At 33.0% G+C, this 20824-nt stretch overlaps 3 protein-coding genes and 1 long non-coding RNA gene across 8 annotated transcripts; 2 read left to right on the forward strand and 2 right to left on the reverse strand.

Annotated features, from left to right (window-relative positions):
• The first annotated feature begins 2160 nt into the window (after positions 1 to 2160).
• LOC126682110 (protein MAINTENANCE OF MERISTEMS-like) lies at positions 2161 to 3812 on the forward strand. Its single transcript, XM_050377676.2, has 3 exons — positions 2161 to 2245; positions 2317 to 2712; positions 2810 to 3812. The coding sequence occupies exons 1-3, from the start codon at positions 2216 to 2218 to the stop codon at positions 3248 to 3250; spliced, it is 867 nt and encodes a 288-aa protein (XP_050233633.1). The 5' UTR covers positions 2161 to 2215; the 3' UTR covers positions 3251 to 3812.
• Positions 3813 to 4318: 506 nt separating this feature from the next.
• Positions 4319 to 9146, forward strand: LOC126665971 (uncharacterized). 5 transcript variants are annotated; one of them, XR_007637738.2, is made up of 8 exons: positions 4319 to 4505; positions 4781 to 4916; positions 5030 to 5112; positions 6089 to 6146; positions 6287 to 6345; positions 6481 to 6563; positions 6829 to 7185; positions 8925 to 9146. It is a non-coding gene; the product is annotated as an uncharacterized LOC126665971 (long non-coding RNA). The 5 variants fall into 5 exon arrangements; XR_007637739.2 differs by having other exon boundaries at positions 6287 to 6322; XR_007637742.2 differs by lacking the exon at positions 6287 to 6345 and having other exon boundaries at positions 4320 to 4505; positions 8883 to 9146.
• Positions 9147 to 9676: 530 nt separating this feature from the next.
• Positions 9677 to 13445, reverse strand: LOC126680306 (probable inorganic phosphate transporter 1-8). The gene is made up of 2 exons (XM_050375413.2): positions 12588 to 13445; positions 9677 to 10758 (listed from the first exon to the last, which is right to left on the reverse strand). The coding sequence occupies exons 1-2, from the start codon at positions 13283 to 13285 to the stop codon at positions 9873 to 9875; spliced, it is 1584 nt and encodes a 527-aa protein (XP_050231370.1). The 5' UTR covers positions 13286 to 13445; the 3' UTR covers positions 9677 to 9872.
• Positions 13446 to 17640: 4195 nt separating this feature from the next.
• Positions 17641 to 20526, reverse strand: LOC126656411 (increased DNA methylation 3). The gene is made up of 3 exons (XM_050350984.2): positions 20363 to 20526; positions 18316 to 18485; positions 17641 to 18163 (listed from the first exon to the last, which is right to left on the reverse strand). The coding sequence occupies exons 2-3, from the start codon at positions 18482 to 18484 to the stop codon at positions 17901 to 17903; spliced, it is 432 nt and encodes a 143-aa protein (XP_050206941.1). The 5' UTR covers position 18485; positions 20363 to 20526; the 3' UTR covers positions 17641 to 17900.
• Positions 20527 to 20824: the final 298 nt, after the last annotated feature.

Here is a 20824-nt window from a genome sequence, read left to right on the forward strand (position 1 = left end):
TGTAAGTACTATATATATGGGGCCTTATCTTTATTTTAGGTATAGAAGATTTTGCTAGACATTATTCTATTTTGTACTTTTGAATCTTCTCCTAATTTTAGAAATCCCCAAGTGTAGTCCTTACCTTCTTCAATAGAATTTCCAGATTTTCATATTTTCCTCCATTGTTGAATACTTAAGCTTTTTCTATTGAAGATTTATTCTCATTTTATTATTGAAGTATTATCTTATTGAATGTTATTGGTTTGGGTTTCTACAAAGGTAACTAGATCTATCTCTCAATGATTTATTATTCTATTTGCTTGATGTTTGTTGTTTTAGCCATGGTTGGCTAAACCCCATGTTTGGGGGTTAATTTGAATCTTAGTTGTGTATGATTGGGTTAGGGTTTTGGGGTTGTGTTGATTGTTCTAATTAAGGAACCTAAAGCTTGCTTAGATTAGCTACCTAAGTATTGTTCTTAAATTAATTCTCACCTTGAGAGAGGGTTTATTAGTTGGATTTGATTAATTAGAGACTTAATTAGTAACACCATGAGAGTGGGTTAGTAATTAGGTGGCCTATGAGTTGTGATTTATTTGTTAATTGCCTCTATTTGCGTTTGGTGCTACGAGAGTAGGTTAAGCTCGATTAGTTGCGGTTTTGTAGCTCCTTGAGGCTCGAGAGAGCGGGAGTTGCGGTCTAAAACACTCGGTCCTCGTTTAGAACCCTAAACCCGATACCCTTGATTGCATGACCTAGGAGGATTATTAGCTCCCAAACCTCTTTATCACTTGAATTTCGTTAATTATTATAGTGTTTACTCGTTTCTTTAAATTAGTAATTTGTTAATTCCTAGATAGCATAAGTTTTTAGTAGTTGGTTGATTGGTTCATTAAGAAAAACACTTATTCTCTTGCTAAACGAATTGAATCGCAACTAAGTTCATTCTCATCGATAATCACTCTTGAATTCACTCCTTGTGGGATCGATAACTCGGACTTAGGTCCACTCTATTACAAGTTGGGTTTATTCTCAACATTGTTTAATGCATTTGTTCGCTGTACCATGTTATAACGAAATTTGTACGACATTTTCCATATACCATGTTATAATATATGTATTGAATTACAAATGCAGTTATGGCAGCTCCACAGGATTACATGAGGCCTGGACCTGGTCATGGGGGTCTTCTATACTTACAGCATGATCATAGATCTCAGGATGTCTGGGATGATACGGTATTATAACATGTTTTAATAAAAATCTTTTGTAAATATTATGTCAAATGTTTTAATAACGAAATTGTACTTATGTTTTTTTAAATATTTTGACAGGGCCATACCGGTGGGTTGGTTTCACGTAGTACTGGCAGTCATAGCTTGAGACCATTCGATCAGTTGCCTGGTCCCATGCAGTTCCTTATTGACCGTACAGGACTCGCAGGAGTTCTTCGGATGCGCCGATACAGCGTCGACTTACAGCTGATGACCGCTCTTGTCGAGAGGTGGAGACCAGAGACCCACACTTTTCATATGCCGGGTGGAGAGTGTACGATTACGCTACAGGACGTAGCAATCCAGAGTGGTTTGCCTATTGAGGGCCGGGTGGTGACCGGTGGTCCTGTTGGTCACTGGGGTACACTATTTTACAGACTTTTGGGATTTCAGCTCGATGATGAAACTAGGAGGAAGGACTCTACATACATATCCTCTCAGTGGCTATCTGAATTATTTGGTGGGTTCGAAAATCTTCCCCCTAATGCCACTGAGGAGGTTGTACAGCAGTTTACACGAGGTTACTTGTTGCTGGCCATCACAGGATTATGCTTTAGTGATACTTCCACAGGAAAGACCCCTTTGAGGATCCTGCCGCTTCTAGAGGATCTCGAGGACGTTGCCGGGTATAGTTGGGGTTCAGCCACACTTGCCTTTCTTTACCATGAGTTATGCACGTGTTCTTTGCGTAGTCAGAAGCGCAAGAGTATAGCAGGTGCCACTTGGATCCTCCAGTTGTGGGCCTTAGATAGGCTTAGAGTTGTCACAGGAAGACTTACTGTTCCCGATATTTCGCATCATCTCCCATTGGGAGACAGGTATTTCTCATTTGTTAATTGTTTGTCTAGAAATTTGTATTTGTTTGTCTATAATTTAATATGTTAAAACAACCAATGCACAGGTGGGGGGGTCGGCGAGACGTGAGGCGGGTCCCGAGACACTCTCTAGATGACATTCGCATGCGCTTTGACCGCAGCCGCTATGAAGATGTAAGAATTTGTAATAATTTCATGTATTAATTATTACTATTACTATAACGTTTAACATTTTATTCGTGCAGATCATTTGGGAGCCCTACACGGATGAGATATTGAGTCTCCTCCCCGCGTACTGTTTGGAGGGCCGACGTATTTGGCGGTCTGTTGTTCCGCTCATTTATTATCATATCGTGGAGTGGCACCACCCTGATAGAGTTCTGCAGCAGTTTGGTCTACAACAACCTATTCCACTTCAGCCTAGACAAGACCATGTCCTTCATAGTTATACGATGAGGGGCAGTGACAATTGGCGGCAGACACATGCTTTCTACATTGATCTTTGGGATCACAGGTTGGATCATGTCGTCGACGGACCCCCTTTTCAAGGACCCCCTCCATACCATTCCGAGTATATGGAGTGGTTTCGGCGTGTCACGCGAAGATGGATCACACCTCAGGGTGCAAGAGAGATAGCACAGGTACTTAATTATGATATATAGTTTATATATTTGTTTATGGTTTATCGATTTCTGGTTTTTTACGATATATCTCACTTTTCCATGTATGTTTTTTCAGGCTGATGCGATGGAGACTATGCATATGGAGGCTGACATTTCTTCACGGTTTCGGTCCATCACACGGAGTTCGCAGTTGGCATCACAGGAGGAGCGGCGTGACGTCACAATCCCACCGACACATCCTTCCATTGAGCCGTTTCGGCTACCGGCCGTTCCTCAGCCAACGATAGATCCACAGACAATCCGATCTCGTCGTCGACCACGGCAGCCGCCTCCACCAGCGCCACGGCCCCTTGCAGATGACCCTATGCCCGAGCCAGTGTTTTTTCACCCCTTCAGAGGACCAGATTACTACCACTTCATGCCACCACCACCCAGCTTCACTCAGGCATCCTCGCATTATGATCAAGGAGGACCGTCTTCACAGTTTCAGCATTCATCAGCATCCCCTTTTCAGCACGCATCTACACAGTATGGCCATTCTGGTTCAGCACCTTAGTTATACCAGGCATCTACACCTTTTGAGCAGCCAGCATCAGCTTCGCATTTGTACGAGTCCTCTTCGCAGTATCAGCAGCCGTCATCAGCTTCACAGCCTGGGATGTGTTCTTCGCTTCCACCTGCAGAGTATTCTCATTTTCCATTCCAGCAGACTGATCAGGCAACACCGGGGTTCTCTTCTTTGGATCTTTTCCAGAGCCCACATCGGATGACTCCCACCTTTACTGACTGGTCAGCGGGCGGATTCTCCCTAGATGACATCCAACATACAGAGTTTCCGCAGCAGGGTTTCGTCCAGTCCACCCCGGATTTTACTGGTACCGTCGAGGGATCTGCAGAGGACGATAGTGACGACGACGATGAGGGCGACCAGGAGGAGGAGGACGGTGGTGGCGAGGGGAGGCGTTTTCAGACACAGAGCACAGGCCGAAGAAATAGACGTCAAGTTCTAGGTTTACGTGAAAACCTACCTGTAAATCGTAGATATGATTGATGTTTTTTAATGAATAGACTTATTTGTATCTTTAACGGAGAATAATGTATGCTTTAATTTTATTTCACATCATTTATGTTTTAATTTAAATTTTTTTTCGATTTTAAAATTTAAAAATATTATATTAATAATAGATATTTTATTATTATTTATTATTTATAACTTTCATATTAATAAGTCATATTTTAATTAAAATTAAAAAAATTATATTAAATTAATTGGGAAATTTTAAAAATTGTAATTTTAAAACTTTAAGAAATTCTCCCAATCATTGTGTAAATGATTGGGAGAATTTCTCCCTAATGATTGGGAGATTATTAATCTCCCAATCATATATTTTGGGGTGGTCCGCATAAAATAAATGCGGACCACCCCAAAATAATCCACGTCTGCTCCACGTAGGAGCAGACGTGGAGCAAAAGAGCCGTCCGCAGAAAAGATATGCGGACGACATGCAAAAATGGGCCGTCCGCATATCTTTTCTGCGGACGGCCCATAAAAGAGGCACAAACCCGGAATTACAAATTTCCGGGGCACAAATAGGTAAATATGTTTCAAATATGGGACAAATTTGGGATAAACCCTTCTTTGTTAGTATTTCTTCTTCTCTCCGCCTCTCAGTTTCATCCTCTCAAACACGATGATGAGCTAATTCGCTGCTCTCCAATGGCGAATCTGATAGACATATATTACTTCTCTCGATTTCAATAGCAGCGAATCTCATTTGTTCACTTCTCAGCTTTAGCATCTGCTCATTTAGGTATATGATTTTACTTAATTTTTCACGAGTTTATCTTCTTCTTTCAAATTAATTTTTAGGGTTTATGTTTCAGTTTGTTCTCAATAGATCGCTACTTTTTATTATTGGAAGCGGATTTTCCATTCAACCGTAGATTGTTGCTCTCACATGTATTTAATTGTCTTTGTTGCTTTATATACAATTTTAGGTTTTATCATTTTATTTTATTTGTTGCTTTGTGTACATAAGCTCTTTATTTTATTGATTTTGTAATGCTTCTGTTTTTTTTCTTTCAGATTCCATTGCAACCACAAACTAAACATATATGTAGAAGTTTTTTTGTGCATTTTGCAATATTTGCTTGTCTAACTAGAAAAAAGTTGTAGTCAGGTTTCTTGCTGAACATTACAGATAGCTTTTGTTTGTAGTCAGGTAACTCTTGTGCTATGGTTGGAGAATCTTTCATTGGAAACGAATTTAGTTCTAGGAGTCTTTGGTGGGTTACTTACGGAGCTATTTCTGGTCTATTTTTCTTTCTGCTGCAGTTTCTAGCAACTGCTGCTTGCTGCAATCCCTGTTTCTATTCCGCTTCTTCAGTTGTTGCTATTTCTACAGACTGCTATTTTTGGTATGTTGTCTTGTCGCTGAATTAAGTGGTCTAATAAATTTCAGATGCTTTCGTAATGTGTATTCCAATTTCAATTCTATCATTTAATTATATTGACATTGTTTGTTCGTTCTCGCTTACATCAGTCCATGAAGATATGATCCATATAATGTTAAAATAGTAAAAAAATCCTCAAACTCAAATTCAAATGTCAAATAAATGGGTAGCTAACCTCTCTATCTCCACTGCAACCATTAGGTCCAATATGGCGTTGATGTTTTTGTTCAATTTGAATTTGAATATGAAATTTATGGGTCTTTGTTAAGGGATATGCAAAAGCTAAGATTTCTTTGGTCAGTGTTGTGTTAAAGGTTTGATCCTATTTTGGAACTATCATGCAAAATCGAAGATAACTTATTAGAGTGCTTGCACTGGTCAGTAAGGACAATAAAATTGAATGAAAGAATTGAAATTGACAAATTGTGATTATTGAGAAGTATGAGTGTAAGAATTACAAAATGTGATTACTATTTTTATGCAACACCTATTGCAGATTAATTACTATAATCTAATGCACAACTATATGCCTCTACAACTATAGCTTCAGACTTGGTATTGATGTTCTAGGGTTAGATCATTCTTCTCTAATTTATTCTTGTTTCTATGTTATTTTGCTCGAATACATAATTGTTCCTGGTTTTAGATTGTTATTTGTTAATTTTAATCTTAGATGAAATGTCCTTCCATCTCCACAAGGTATTATACAATTCAATTTTTATTCATGTATTGAGTTGCATAATGTGCTTAAATTTGAAGTGCAATAGCCTATCTATTCTCTTGCTAAAATGAAGTTCTAGCGTGTCCTCTTCATCTTTCTTTGTGCAGCAGTAATTTGATGCCTTCTGTTTTAGTCATCTTATCTTTTAAAAGTTTGAAGAATATTGATTGCCCTATTACTTAACAAAGTTCTTGATTTTATCTTATCTTGTCATTGTAGAGGCAAGTGACTTGATAAAGATCTCGTAGCGTATTCTGAAGCATCGGTTCAACAAGAAGTGAGTAATCAAAATGGAAGTTGGGCTAGATCTGTAGTATAACCTTTTTGGTTATCTTGTGTAAATGGTTCATACATGAGAAATACAAGTTAATTTAATATAGTTACTGATATGCAGCTTTTGTTTTGTATGGTTTTCAGGTCTATTAATTAAGATGGTTTTCTGGTCTATTGACTGTGCGTTAGTTGATATTTCATTGGTGTGACGTACTATCTGTTTATTTTAATTAGTGTAGTCATGTGCTTTATGTGCATTTAGAGTTTGTGCTTTAATTTTGTGAATTTGTCCGCGTAAATTGCTTATGTTGGCTAAGATGTGTAGTTTTCTTTTGCAGGACCAAAATATTTTCAGACTCTCCTCTCCTTTTCGTGGTCTGTTTTGGCTCTAGCGTTTTTCTAACGTTCTCCCTGCTTCTAGGTAAGTTCTCTATTCCTCATTCTTTTTATGTTAATTTTTAGCGTGTTTAATGTGTTATGCTTCTAAATAATCTGAATGATTATGCTTATTTTGTAAATCTATAAACTCAGTTAATGACACCAAGAAAATCATCTGAAAACAACAAGATCCCGTAATTATTACATTTGCTTAAGTTCAGCTTGTATTACTTGACTTGACTTGAAATTAACCAAAACCAAGAGGACTAGCTTGATTGTGATTGATTAACTTTGATTGTTTGTGATAGATGGTCAACAAGTAGTGTTATGGTAACAAGGGAGACATGTCTTGGGTCTGGTATGTTGGCATCATGTCTTGGGTCTTGAAACTATTTATATGCCCAGCTGTTTCCTGGAAGTGATTCTTCTTCACGTAAAGCTAATGATCTTAGCTCTATGGTTCATACTTCACACCTAAGCTAAGAATCCTTGTCACCGCGTTTTGATTCAATGGGAATTTTAAATTACTTGATAATTTTAGTATCTAATTGATGAATATATGCAGTTCTGATGGAGATTATCATGATGATGGGAAAGGAGAGAGATGGGCTGAAGTCATCTCTTGGGAGCCTATATAGGGTGCTTTCGTTTATCATAATTTCTTGGTCAGTTTTTTTTTATTTTGAGTCGAATTCTTTCTGGATTTGAATCTTATGATGAAATATCAAAATTATGACTAACTAGCAAAATAGTCAAGCGTTGCTTTGGCATTTTATCATAAATTAAATAATCATTATTAAGTTAAGTAAAATCTTTTAATGAGTGTTCCAACCCAAATTCTTTTATTATTACAAAACGTTAATTTTAGAAATTACTATATTATTTTATTACAATATAATTATGCACTTTAATAAGTTGCATGAGAAACCGTCAATTAAAATTATAATATAGTAAAGAAATATTAATTTGTATTACAAAGTTAATTTAAATTATTAAGTTTACCATAAAATTTGAAATAATTGCAGAGTAAATAGAACCTCAGTAAAAATTAGCTTTGATCCATCTTAGAAGTAATTTGATCCATTATGAGATGTTACATTTTAAAAATCTCATTCATATTTTCAGCAAATTTTACGTTAAAACAGCGATTAATTAAATTATTAATTTAATAAATATAAAATATAAAAGAATTGATTTTTTGATAAAAATATTATTATTTATTTATAATAAAATAAATAATATTTATATAATGATGTTTTTTTTTCATTAGTTTGTAGAATTGTTTTTAACATATTTCTTTCTTTGCCTAATATGAGACAATATGTTAGCTGTAGAAAGATATTTACTTTTAAGTTGAATACCATTTTTTATTCTTTATATATCTATATTTAAAAAAAAATACTTTTTATAAATTGATGTCTTATTAAATTGGTTGAACACGACATCACTTTCTATATACATTTAAATATTCACACTATTCAATTTTTATATAAATTTTTAAACTTTTAAAAACCAGCCGGTGATTAAAAGGAACTTATGAAAAAAAGCTCATGGAAAATTTAATTTAGAAATTATATAAATTTTCTTTTGGTGAAATTTTCATTTATGAAAATAATATTTTTATTATAAAACTTGTGTCTTACTTCTTACTTGTTTATATATATATATATATATATATATATATATATATATATGTATATATATATATATATATGTATATATATATATGTATATATTAATATTTAGTTTCATACTATATGTATTTTGCTATCAAAATACACATAAAGTATGTATATATATAATAAATATTCATCTAAAAATATAACATTAAATATAAATTATTTCATAATTTTTATTTTTATTTAATCTATTTAATTTTTTTCTCTATCTATATATAAAAATGATACAAAAGTTATTGTACAGGAGAAAAGTATTTTAAAAAATTATTTGTATTATACTATAGTACAAAACATATTTGTTTTATAATAGAATGTCATAGCTTAACAAATTAATTTTTTTTGCAAAACAACAATTAATCGTTGAAAATAATTTTTAAAAATTGAAATATAACTCTTTATATTTATAAGGAGCAAATTTGTTAATTATCCATTATATTTGAACTTATTATGCGGTAGTCAAAAAGCAAGTGTATAGAAAGTGATGCAATCTCAATTTCATCCTATGGTTGTCATTTCTGCCGTTTTATACTCCGCTCATTATGTTTTGCTTCATCATTTATGTCGTTTAATTCATCATGTCGTTTTTCTTCTACTTTAATGTATAGTATAATCTGTGAATATTGATGCATCATTGTTTAATTATTGTTGTGTTTCATCTTTAAAGTATGTTAAACTGTTGCTAGACTCTCAATTTTTCTTTCAGACTGAAATGATTTTTTGGGCAGACCAAAGAGGAATGTGAGTACCTGATTAATCCTGCCAAGCCTGATGTGCAAAGTCTACTGTTGTTGATAATGAAACTGAAAAAGTCTAATGTGCAAAAGTCTGTCCAGATTGTTGGAACAACTTCATTTTGTTGGAATCTTAGTTACTACCTTTGAATTTCTCCATGAATTCTTTTTTTGAACGTTTTATATATCTAAAAAATGCAATTTTGATTCTACAAATTAATGTATCTATAATATGGTTTTGCATCATAATATTTCTGCTTAATGGAGGTCTGAATGATCCAGTGTATTCACATAAATAATATATCATGCAGAGGCGGTTTAAACCGCCCTATTTTTTTTTTGAAAATTTTCAACTGTTTTAAAACCGCCCCTACTTTCTTAAAAACTTTCAATTGTAGGGGCGGTTTTATACCGCCCCCCTAACACTCCGCCTCTGAAAAACTTCCCCCGGTTGTTGTTAAAACCGCCCCTATAATGTAGTGGCGTCGTCGTAGAAGGCGGTTTTAGGGCGGATGTGAAAAACACCGGGGACTTGTAACCGCCCCTACACAACAAATAAACCGCCCCTATAGCCCCTTTTTCTTGTAGTGCTTGCTCAAAAAAGTATAAATTGAGTTAGACGACCATGTGTCATAAATTTAGGGGGCGTCTTAACCTTTGTTCAATTGTTAATTGCTTTTAAGTTGGGAAGACAAATTGCTAATTAAGTCCTTATAAATTTGTCCTTTCTAGACCGACCGATAATATATAAACAAGTTAATTAATGATACTTTCAAGGACCATAAACAAAAATTCTATAGATGAATAATGATACTATGACTTCCCTCCCCTGCTTAATAGCTAGCTACTATATACAAGCCACAAACAAAATATATATACATATAGCCTCATATGGATAAAAATCATAAAGTTTGAGGTTTTCAACTGAGCAGTAACATCAGATTAATTTGGGCTGAGAGCAAGACGCGGCATTGAAGTTCTGAAGCGACGTAGCTGATTGTGGTCTTCATCTTCGTTGTCATTCTCATTCTCATTCTCTTCCAATGACCTTCCCATAGTTTCCGGCGTGAAGACATAAGTAACACCCATTCCAGTCAGACAAACAACTCCCAAACTCAACAATGCTATTTGCATGGGTTTGGCTTTTGGATAATTATTTTCATCTTGCTGCTCTGACGCATACAATACCCCGATAGCCCCTAGTAATGCTCCCATCTTACCCGTTGCTCCGGCTATCCCATGACACGTTGATCTAAATCTCGCCGGAAAAAGTTCAGCCGGCATTATAAATGTGGTGGTGTTTGGTCCAAAATTTGCAAAGAAAAGTGTGAGTGCGTATAAGAACAAGAAAGCTACATTAGTGTTCTTGCGCCAGTAATGGTACGGTATCCCGAGAGCAAAATAAACTATACCCATCAACAGAAACCCCATTATTTGTATTCTTCTTCTTCCAATTCGATCAATGAAATATAGAGTGAAGTAATATCCAGGAATTGTGGAGCAAATTGCTAGAATGGCTTGAAAACGAGCGACTTTGACAACTTCTTGATAGACAGTGTCGTCATTTAGTTTTAGAAACTGACTGTATATTTGGGACTGGAAAAGGTTGGTACTATAGAAGGCAATGTCTAAGAGAAACCAGTTAAGGGAACAGGAGAATAGATCACGGCCATGGCGACGGAAGAATTGGTTGGAGAGAAGACGATAAGTTGGTCTATCTTGTGGTGGCAGAGCTTCATCTTCCGCTATTTGAGTCATCGGAACATCTAATACCTTTTCCATATCTTTGGCTGCTTGTACCACATTATTCTCTACTAGAGCTGTGTATCTGTAATACTCAAACCACATCAAATTATTATATATATATATATAAACATTAATTTCTGTATCTACATAGTACTATGGGGGTTATTCGATAAAAAAAGTAGGCCAAATGTTGTAAAAAGGCCAAACATTTCACAAAAGTTTCACAAAAAGTCCCGACCTTTCAATTTTGTCGATTTTGGCCAAAAACTGATTATTTGGTTTCACAAAAGTCCTGACCTTTCAATATTTGGCATGCCACATAGGTGTCACATAGGCAAATTGAAATCAAATTTAGAGTTGGCCACAATTGAAACCAAATAATTTATTTTTGGCCAAAATCGACAAAATTGAAAGGTCAGGACTTTTGAAAATTTTTTATAAAAAGTTTGGCCTTTTTACGACATTTGGCCAAAAAAATTATCAAATCTGTACACTTTGTTTCAAATTGATATCATGCTTTTAGTTTAAATCTATCCGGGACAATTACTTCTATTTTTGTTTCAGATCATTTGAGCCTCATGTCGCAACTAAATTGGTATCATGATCCACAAATTGTACTGTTAATCTCAAACAAAAATAAAAAATAAAGGTCTTAAGGACTTATTCAAATAAAAGAAATATATAGTATTTTTTCAGAGTCATATATTCTTTCCGTTCCAATAGAGTTGTCCATTTTAAAAAATATTTTTGTCCCAAAATACTTGTCCACTTTCAAAAAATAACTAATTTTTACACTTAGTTTTTCAATGTTATCCCTATTTAAAATCCACTAATAAATAAATTAAAAGTAAATTGCAAGTGGGCTCTATATTAAATAGGGGTATGATAAGAAAAGTAAGTAAAATTTCACAAAATCCACAAACAATAATTGCTTTTCTTAAATTGATAAAGGCAAAATGGATAATTCTATTGAAACGGAGGGAGTATATAGTATTGAATTGAATAATATACAAACTACAAAGGTTTGGTAGCATTTTAATTGAGAACCCACATATTAGCTAGAAAGGAATTTGTTTTGTCTAAGGAATGAATTGACTTTATGTTTATTTTATGGGCACCAATTATAAATTTTTATTAGGTCTTCATGATATGCTTTGTTTTTTTTTTTTTATTAATACATGTGAATTGGGTTTCTATTTTTTCTATTATCATCCCTTAACTCATTATCATTAGTTAATTTATTCCATTTAAGAAAACACAGTTGACTAAGTGTACCCAAATAAACATTTTCATTTCTGAGAAGTTTATAATCTGACATCCTCAATGAACTGGGGTAATTTATTTTCATGATATCCAAACTATTATTTTATTCCAATTTGAAAGTTAAATTTTAATTTATTTTATTTTAAATTTTATTTCAACTAAATTTTCCAGTAAAAAATGCATGTGGCAATTGATATGTGGCGTTCGTTTTTTTTTTTAATAAAAACTTATTCAGCTGAATTTTTTAGATCAAATTGTGTAAATGTGACAAATTTTTAAATAAAAATAAGTAAAAGCCGGCATTTTTGGCCGAGTAATTTACTATTGAAATGAAATCAAAATACATTAAGTAAAATAATACAAGTGAAATTTGATTAGCAAAATAAAATAAGACAATATATAATTTGGATATTTTAATTAAGAATCAGTTACCCATGAATCGACTTTATTATACAATGAAGCAAATAATATATAAATTTAAAATATGTTACTTGCTAGCTTCAGAATTATCAAACAATGACACCTTCCTTCCATATTTCCGAATAAAGTTAACAAATAAAATTCCAAGCAAATGTATATCAAACGAGACGTTGTAATCAAAGAAATTTAATGTAAAACAAAAATAATCATAAGAAAATGAAAATATACCTGGCAGTCTCAGGCATCATCATACGCCAATAATAGGTAAGAGCAGCCGGAATTGCACCGAACATCAGTATCAACCTCCATGCAATATCAGCATCTTGCGGCGTATGGTGTTCTGTTAAATTCATGGACGCTCTCCAAAATATCTTACATACCCCCATAGTCACGGCAGAGCTGACCAGAATCCCAAATCCTTGCATGGAAAACACTCCAGCAATAAAAGACCCGCGGGTCCTCTTATTCGCGAACTCCGACATGATCGTCGCCGATAACGGATAGTCGCCTCCGATGCCAAGACCAAGAAAGAATCTAAACAGACCCAAACTAAAAAGAACACAGTTCCTTGTCCTGCATATGGAGAACCCGCATCCTAAAGAGCTTATTACCATCAACATTAGAGCTGTTCCGTAGACGCTGCGCCTACCCATACGGTCACCTAGTCTACCAAAGATGACCTGACCGATGGCCGTGCCCAGAAGGGCTGTGCCGACCATGAAAGTGACGACGGTTGTTGGGATTTTGTATTTGGTGTTTTCCGGGTTGTTCTCGTAGTATATGCGTCCCAGGAGTTTCATAATTGCCGGAAAACAGAAGAGATCATAGGCGTCGGTGAAAAGGCCCATCCCTGCTACTATTATGGCTTTGAAGTGGTAAATTTGGGTTTTTGCTGAGTCAAGAGCTGACAGGACTTTTAACGGCATTTTCCTTTTACTTCTAACTAGTTACTACTGAGTTCTTAAACTTGAAAAGAAATGGATGCGCAGGAGATATTGTTGGCCTTTTTCTAACCAAACTGGACGATCAAATCCAACGGTGCTCAAAACATTAAAGAGATGATAATGATGTGATCACAATTTATCGTGGACTTCCCGACTAATGAGATAATGATGGAGTATAATTATGAGAAGATGCGGATCAATTATTATGGTTTGAGTAATTTTCATGGATTTATTAATTAACGTGTTAATTAATTAATTAGTAATTCATAAATTATCAATCCTCCAAAATAAGTCCGAGCTCAGACGATAATCTAAAATATAAAAATATAAATCAGAAAGAAAGAGTGTCGGAAGAGGTTTTTGTTGTTAACTCCAATACTCACGTCAATTTGAGACAAAAAAAAGTTTTTGAAAAAAGTGCTTTATAATTTTGCCATAAGGTAATTTATATAGAAAGTTTACTATTTATTATATAAAGTACATGTATCAGGCATAGATGGGGCAGAAAACGTGTATCAGGCACGGAGAACATTTCATGTTATGTATAGTTTTGCCTGTATTTTGGTAAATACAGATAGGAACGTCAGATAAAATTGTAAGGTTAAGGTAGAGATCTCTATTTCAGAATCTCTAATCGTTATTTTGGTTGTCATTTGTTTCTTTTTATTGGATTTTTTGAGCTTCTAGACCAGAATGAGCCGGGCTCGTGAACCGGTCTTGTGTGCCGGACTTATGTTTTATTAAATTTACTGATATTTAAGCTGATTACGGTTGTTGTGATATGTTAATAATGATCGTTTTAAATCATGAAACTATTGGACCAGGAAAGTATTTTAGCATGCATATTTAGCAGCTTCTTTCAGGTTTTTTTGGAAAAGGAAGTGGTGTATTTATGTTTTTTAAGGGTGGGGGTATATTTGAAGGAGAGAAACGCTATACCGCACGAAGTGGTTAGCACACGAGCACTAATTTTAAACATAGAACAAATAAAGAAGACTGAGATAAAAATAGGTATTTTAAAAAGAAGTGAAATGTATTATTGTGTGTTGACCTGCATGTATACTTAATTTAATCCATTAGCATTGATTATCACCATTTTCAATTAATTAATGTGTTTCGTGTGATATGCATTTCTCTGTGACAATGGTTATAACAATCAAACGTCAACAGCTTGTATTGGTTCAATCCAAGGAGTTTAAAAAATCACGAGGGAGAGTCAATGGCCTAACGACTTTGTTTGCTGCACATTTAGGTACAGCTAAGTCAATATATGTGGCAACTGCTGGGACTCTAATGGAGGAAGATTTACCAAAATTATTAGACTTATCATATTTTATAAGGCCAATTCTCTTAAAAATCCTCCATATTTAACCTCCAATTCAGTTACATCCTCACCTTATAAATTTTTTAATTTTATCCAAATTTTCACCTTTCGTCTTTCAATTACACTTTCACAGTACTAAATTAATTTCTTTTCACTTGAAAAAAGTTTAAATCAATATTTTATATTTTAACACATATTATAAATAGTTCTCAATGTTAAAATTTCAACAATATATAACCATCTTTCCTAAAAAATATTTCAAAAGTTAATAAATTTTACATCCACTTTTATTCAACCTTACCGTCTTGATTTCGCAAAATTAAATAGGTTAATAAATTTCACATCCACTTTTATTCAACCTTACCTTAACAAAAAATTTAACAAATATTTAACAAAAAATTAAAAATTTTAATAAAAAGTCGGGATGTTCTTTTTTGAAAAACGTCCCAGATCTGGGTTGTTCTTCCTTGAGAAGAACTGATGGAGAAGACCGCCGGTTTGGTGGTCGTCGGTATTTAAAGTTTTTTACAAGATATTTTAATGCGGTTCAAAATCGGAGGATACATAATTTTTTTCAATTAAATTTAAATTAAAAATAATATAAAATTAAATTAAACTAATTTTGCAGAGTAAAGGCAGTGAGATATGGTTCAATTCGAAATTTAAAATTAATTTATATTTTTTAAATTATTTAATGATATTTTTAAATTGATTTATATTAATGTAAAATTTATTAATTTTTGAAATTTTAAAAAAGACGTTTTTTTTAAAAAATAACATTGAGTACTATTTAAAATATTTGTTGAAATATAAAATATTAGTTTGAAGTTTTTCTAGTAAAAAGAGGTCAATTTAGTACTGTGAGGGTGTAATTGAAAGACGAAAAAGTGAAAAGTTTGGTAAAATTAAAAATCTTACAAGGGGAGGATGCAACTGAGTTGGGAGTTAAAGGTGGAGGCTTTTTTAACTGAGTTGTAAACAAATTTGATAAAACTTACAAGTTTGATTCTCATAATTTATTAAAAGTTATATATTAATTATAAAATTAGGCTAGATAGATATTTCAGTTACCTTTAGTCATGTAAAAAGATACCGTTAATTACATCCTTAATATGACATGTTAATATCTTAAATTTGAATAAAAAAAATCTATTTTTTCTTTATATCATGCTATAAGTTAACATTTACGTTTACTTGTTTTATTTATTTTCTTAGAAAATCTTTTTAAAGGGAATTGTATAAATTTTTTTATACGATCGTTACAAAAGTGACTTTTAAATTATTAAAATATAATATAATTTTAATTTTAATATTGATATTGATATTTGAATTAAGTTGAACTAATTTAATTTTCTATCCATGATAAAATATTAATATAATATCGTTTTAAAAATGAAATAAAAAGATAGTTTAATTTAATAATAATATAACTTTCAATAAATTATGAGAATTAAATTTGTAAATTTTACTAAATTTGTTATAATTGAAGTAGCCTATTTAAGGCTGCCACATTAATTGAAGCATGAGTTTCCTGCACCATGGGTGCACAAAAGTATTATTCCTTCCGTTTTTATTTATTTGTCCATTTAGCCAAATAAATTTGTCTATAATTAATTGTCCATTTAGAATTTTAAGATAACATTAGCTATTATCTTTCAAATATACCCCTCTCTAATAAATTACTTTATAACTCAATTTATAAAATATTTATTATATAGTAGTGTTATATTAATATTTATTTCTATAATTTAAGATAAAAAATCAACTTTCTTATTATATACTCCCTCCGTCTCATTCTAATTGACTAAATTTTCTATTTTAGGTGTCCCATTCTATTTGAAAACTTTTATTTATAAAATATTTTTCACACTATATTTCTTCTTGTACTCTCATCAATTAATGCATTTTAAAAGCATTTTTTTAAAAAGTGGTGAAGTTATTTAATGTAATATAAGGATATAAAAGTAAAGTTACTAAAATTTCTTAAACAATATGCAATGGAATTTTTCTCAATTAGAATGGAACAGAAGGAGTACAATTTAAATTAAATGGACAATTAAATAAAAACGGAGGGAGTATTCATTTAATAAATAAATTATATAGTAGTTGGTGGACCTCTTCAAAATGACATTTGTTTGGACTTGAATTAATTAGGGTAAGTAGTCTATTAACAGCTGTTATAATAATTTATTGAGAAATTGAGGGACTATAGGAAGCAACATCCAAGGAAATTGCGCATAGACTTTTAGCATTAAGAAATTCCAAATGTTGTCATTGCGTAATTATATTGGTTGATAGACGGGTAGAAAATTTGGAATCGTACATTTCGACAGTGACTGTTCTTTTTTTTTTATTAAAAGTGGTAATCGACTTTTCCGAGTCTCAATTGTTAGTTTGTTAGTTACCGAGGCGTGGTTCGAACCCACAACCCCTTGATGTACTTAGAGATGCCTTAGCCATCCAAATTAGGCCCACATTAGCGACAGAAACTATTCATATGCAATAAATAAGCAACCTCTTTTTAACAAAATTCCAACGGATTGGGATTTCCTCAAGTTCAAATGAGCTTAAAGGAATCCCAGTCCAGTTTCAACACTATCAAATCATCTTTGTTCTACCATGCCCCTAAAATCGCATTTACTTATTTTCATTGCTAAACTATGTACATGTCCCTGAACCCTATAAAATTAAGAAGAATGAGAAATAGAAGAAATAGAGGAAGAGGCTTTGGAGAAGAAAAAACTCAGAGAAGGAAATTCATATTCATTTCATATTAAGCATAAATTAATCTGTTACATTCTCTAGTATTAAAATATTAAATCAGCCTTGGCTATACGCCAATGGATTTGAAAAACAGAGATGAATATCAACTAAACATAATTCTAAATTAAACGGCAGAGTAGATGAGCTTTTGCTCATCTTTTACACACAACAGTCCCATACAAGGATGCTCATAATTACTGTTTCCAGTCCGAGGACACTGCATCAAGGCTGGCCACATTCAACATAAGAGTTAAAAAAATAAGTTTCAGATATTCAGGATCGGAAATTTTTCATTAAGAGTACAGGGTAAGATGTATTGGATTAAGCATAACATCAAAATAACATAAAAGGGAACGCCTGAGCTAGCAAATTCTGAAGCATGTTTCCTTCTTTCCCAAAGAAAAGTAAATTAAACCTAGCCTTGTGTTCTACAGTACGTGTACGCCTACCTTTGCACCTTCAGGACTCGATGGAACTGAGCTCCTGACTGCAACCTCATGAGGGCAGGGTTCAACTATCTATATGAATAATAGGTACTCTATGTTTCATAACCACCCCTTCAAATATACCGTCGCCACGGAAGTTTGGGGAGAAGAGTCGAGGGTCAACAGGTCCAGGTAATTTAAAGGAAATGGTAAATGGTCCAGGTGGGCAAAGTTGCTGGACCCGCAACTGGAACACACTTGAGGAATCTTTCAAAATTCCTCCTTCAGGTGTTACCTCTCCTCTTACATGAACAGTTCCATTATGTAGAATCTCACATTTCACCTTACCTGCCAAATAACGAGTTTTCTTTAGGATAACTCCACATAGCATTCACACCCATTTCTCTATATATTTATCAATATCAAATATAATAAATGAGTAATTGCTTCACAATAACTTGTAAGAGGACAATATTAACACCCAAATTTAAAGAACTTACATTCATTTCTCCTGAGGCCAGGCAGTGCAACCCGGAAAAGGTAGGCCTCTTCACTTATACCTATGTCAGTTAGACCAATAGGTGGGCCAGTACCACGTTCCTTTGCTGTTCCAGTTATAACAATCGGTGGCTTCAGTCGTGGATGATTGCCAAAATTGTGAGGATCCATGCTGCATATGCAGATCCATTTTACATTGAGTCCTTAACATCCATAAATGAAACTTAAAGATGGGCAGAAAAAGAATATTTACAATTGTACTTCTATCTTTCTATTTAAAAACGACCTGTTATGTATTGCCTTTTCATCTAACTGCAAACTGTCTAAACACCCATATATAAATTGCAATCCTTTTTTTTATCCACAAATGAAACTTAAAGATGGGCAGAAAAAGAATATTTACAATTGTACTTCTATCTTTCTATTTAAAAACGACCTGTTATGTATTGCCTTTTCATCTAACTGCAAACTGTCTAAACCCCCATATATAAATTGCAATCCCTTTCATAAAAAAAGCTTGGGGAAATTCAACAAGCAAAATGTTTTGCTCAACAATACAATTCAAACAGGGAAATCTTGCACCCTGCATAATAATCAAATTCGAATAAGTCCTAGGACAGCTAAAGTAACCAATTTCTTTCCAACAGTTAAACATACCAATTATTCAATATACTACAGAGTTTTACTTCCTTTTTTATTTTACAATGTTCATTTGCTAGTAAAAACTGTGATTGTTTTCTCCCTCGGTTTTGAATTACAATCAAATCTCTAGATGCATGTTTTACCAGCAGACTATAAGCTACCATACGATATTAAAGAACAGCATTATCAATGTTTGAATACCCATCATTAAAAATATAGAGCCCGTGCAAGGTAGATACTGCTGCAGTTACTATAAAATCACAATACCTATGAAAATCTTATAAATCAAAGCAATAAGACCATTCCAATGCATACATCCATGGTGACAGCACATGCCATTTTCTCTAATATTATAAAGAACACAGCATTCAGAATTATGAGTTCACATCTTTAAAAAGCTGCAACCAAAGAAATAGAGCCCAATAGACAAACATTGTAATCTATAATTAGCATATAGCATGCTGATAGGTTCAGATTTCTTAAAATTTTCAAATACTAGTGGAGATGGAATTGAAGAGAAGATGGTGAAGATAAAATATTTTATTAATTAAAATCTCATTTAAAATCTAAATATTTGGAATTCTTTGTCAGCCATGCATCATAAGCAACAACAGAGACATGCTAAAACTTAGGAAAAATGAATGTGATTACCCAACTGAAGAGTACGAAACATAGTATCAATGTATCATCATTATATAACAGTATGATTTGGATAGATAACCGTAAAATTTACAGAAAATTATTGAAAAATCATAATTTAGGTAATGGAAGAGAAATAGCTAACAGATAAATGAACTACAAAATTTCAGAAACTTTCGATAATGAAGAATTCTGAGTGATAATAACTCGTGGCTCTTTACATTAACGAGACTTTACAAGTGTTATTTTTGGTATGCTTCTACGATCTCAATCGACATTAAGCATTTAGCAAAAAATCTTGCACTCAATCACAATCACTAACCATCACAAGCAACAATAAAAATAATTTTATAAAACCTAAGAATGAGATATTGATGAATGTAAATGTGAAACATTAGGCAATAATCATACAAAGATACATATAATTATAGATATACGCAGACACAAACACCTAAGAAAAAAATGCAGTAAGCTCTTCAGCTCTCAACTGTGAACACTGCAGATGCTTACTGCTTACAGAGCATTATATCAAAATTTATACAGGGCAGTACCGAATGCAGTAGCTGTTTTCTTCATGAAGAGTTGTTAATCAATGTCTGGTTAATTATTAAAATTAACAATTTATCAGAGTCAGGATCCTAAAATTGATACACTTAAATCAAACAACAAAGAGAAAAAAAAAACACACCAATAACAAACGTATAAACAAAAAAAAATCCCTTTTTAAGGCGAAAAGAAAAGTAGCAGATAATGCAGAAAAGGTCGAACCAGAATGTGAGGAAAAGAGCAAAACGACAACGCAACAGCTCTCTTCGGCTTGCTGCCGGAGTTCAAATGGCTGTGTCGGATCTCAATCGGAAGTAAAGACTAAAAGCTTCTCGTTTTTGTTGCTGCCGTCTTTTGTAGAAGAAATTTTAGTCAGCTTTTCCAAATTTTTATCAGGCACTCAATTATTAAGCGAAATTCTAATTAATCTATATTCTAATTGTTCTACTTTTAAATAGAAAGAAAAACAAAATCACTGTACATGTTCCTTTATTTATTTTATTTTGGGAAAACAACTTAAAAAACCCCAACCTATTAGATATAGGACAAATTAAACCGTACAAAATATTTTAGTACAAATCAAACCTTATATCAAATGATAATAATGTCCTTTGATACGAGACAAATTTTCCAAAGCTTCAATAAGCCATTAAATTCGATTAATTTGGATAGAATAATTGAAAC

Source organism: Mercurialis annua, linkage group LG1-X (genome assembly GCF_937616625.2).
Source record: "Mercurialis annua linkage group LG1-X, ddMerAnnu1.2, whole genome shotgun sequence".
Classification (NCBI taxonomy): domain Eukaryota; kingdom Viridiplantae; phylum Streptophyta; class Magnoliopsida; order Malpighiales; family Euphorbiaceae; genus Mercurialis; species Mercurialis annua.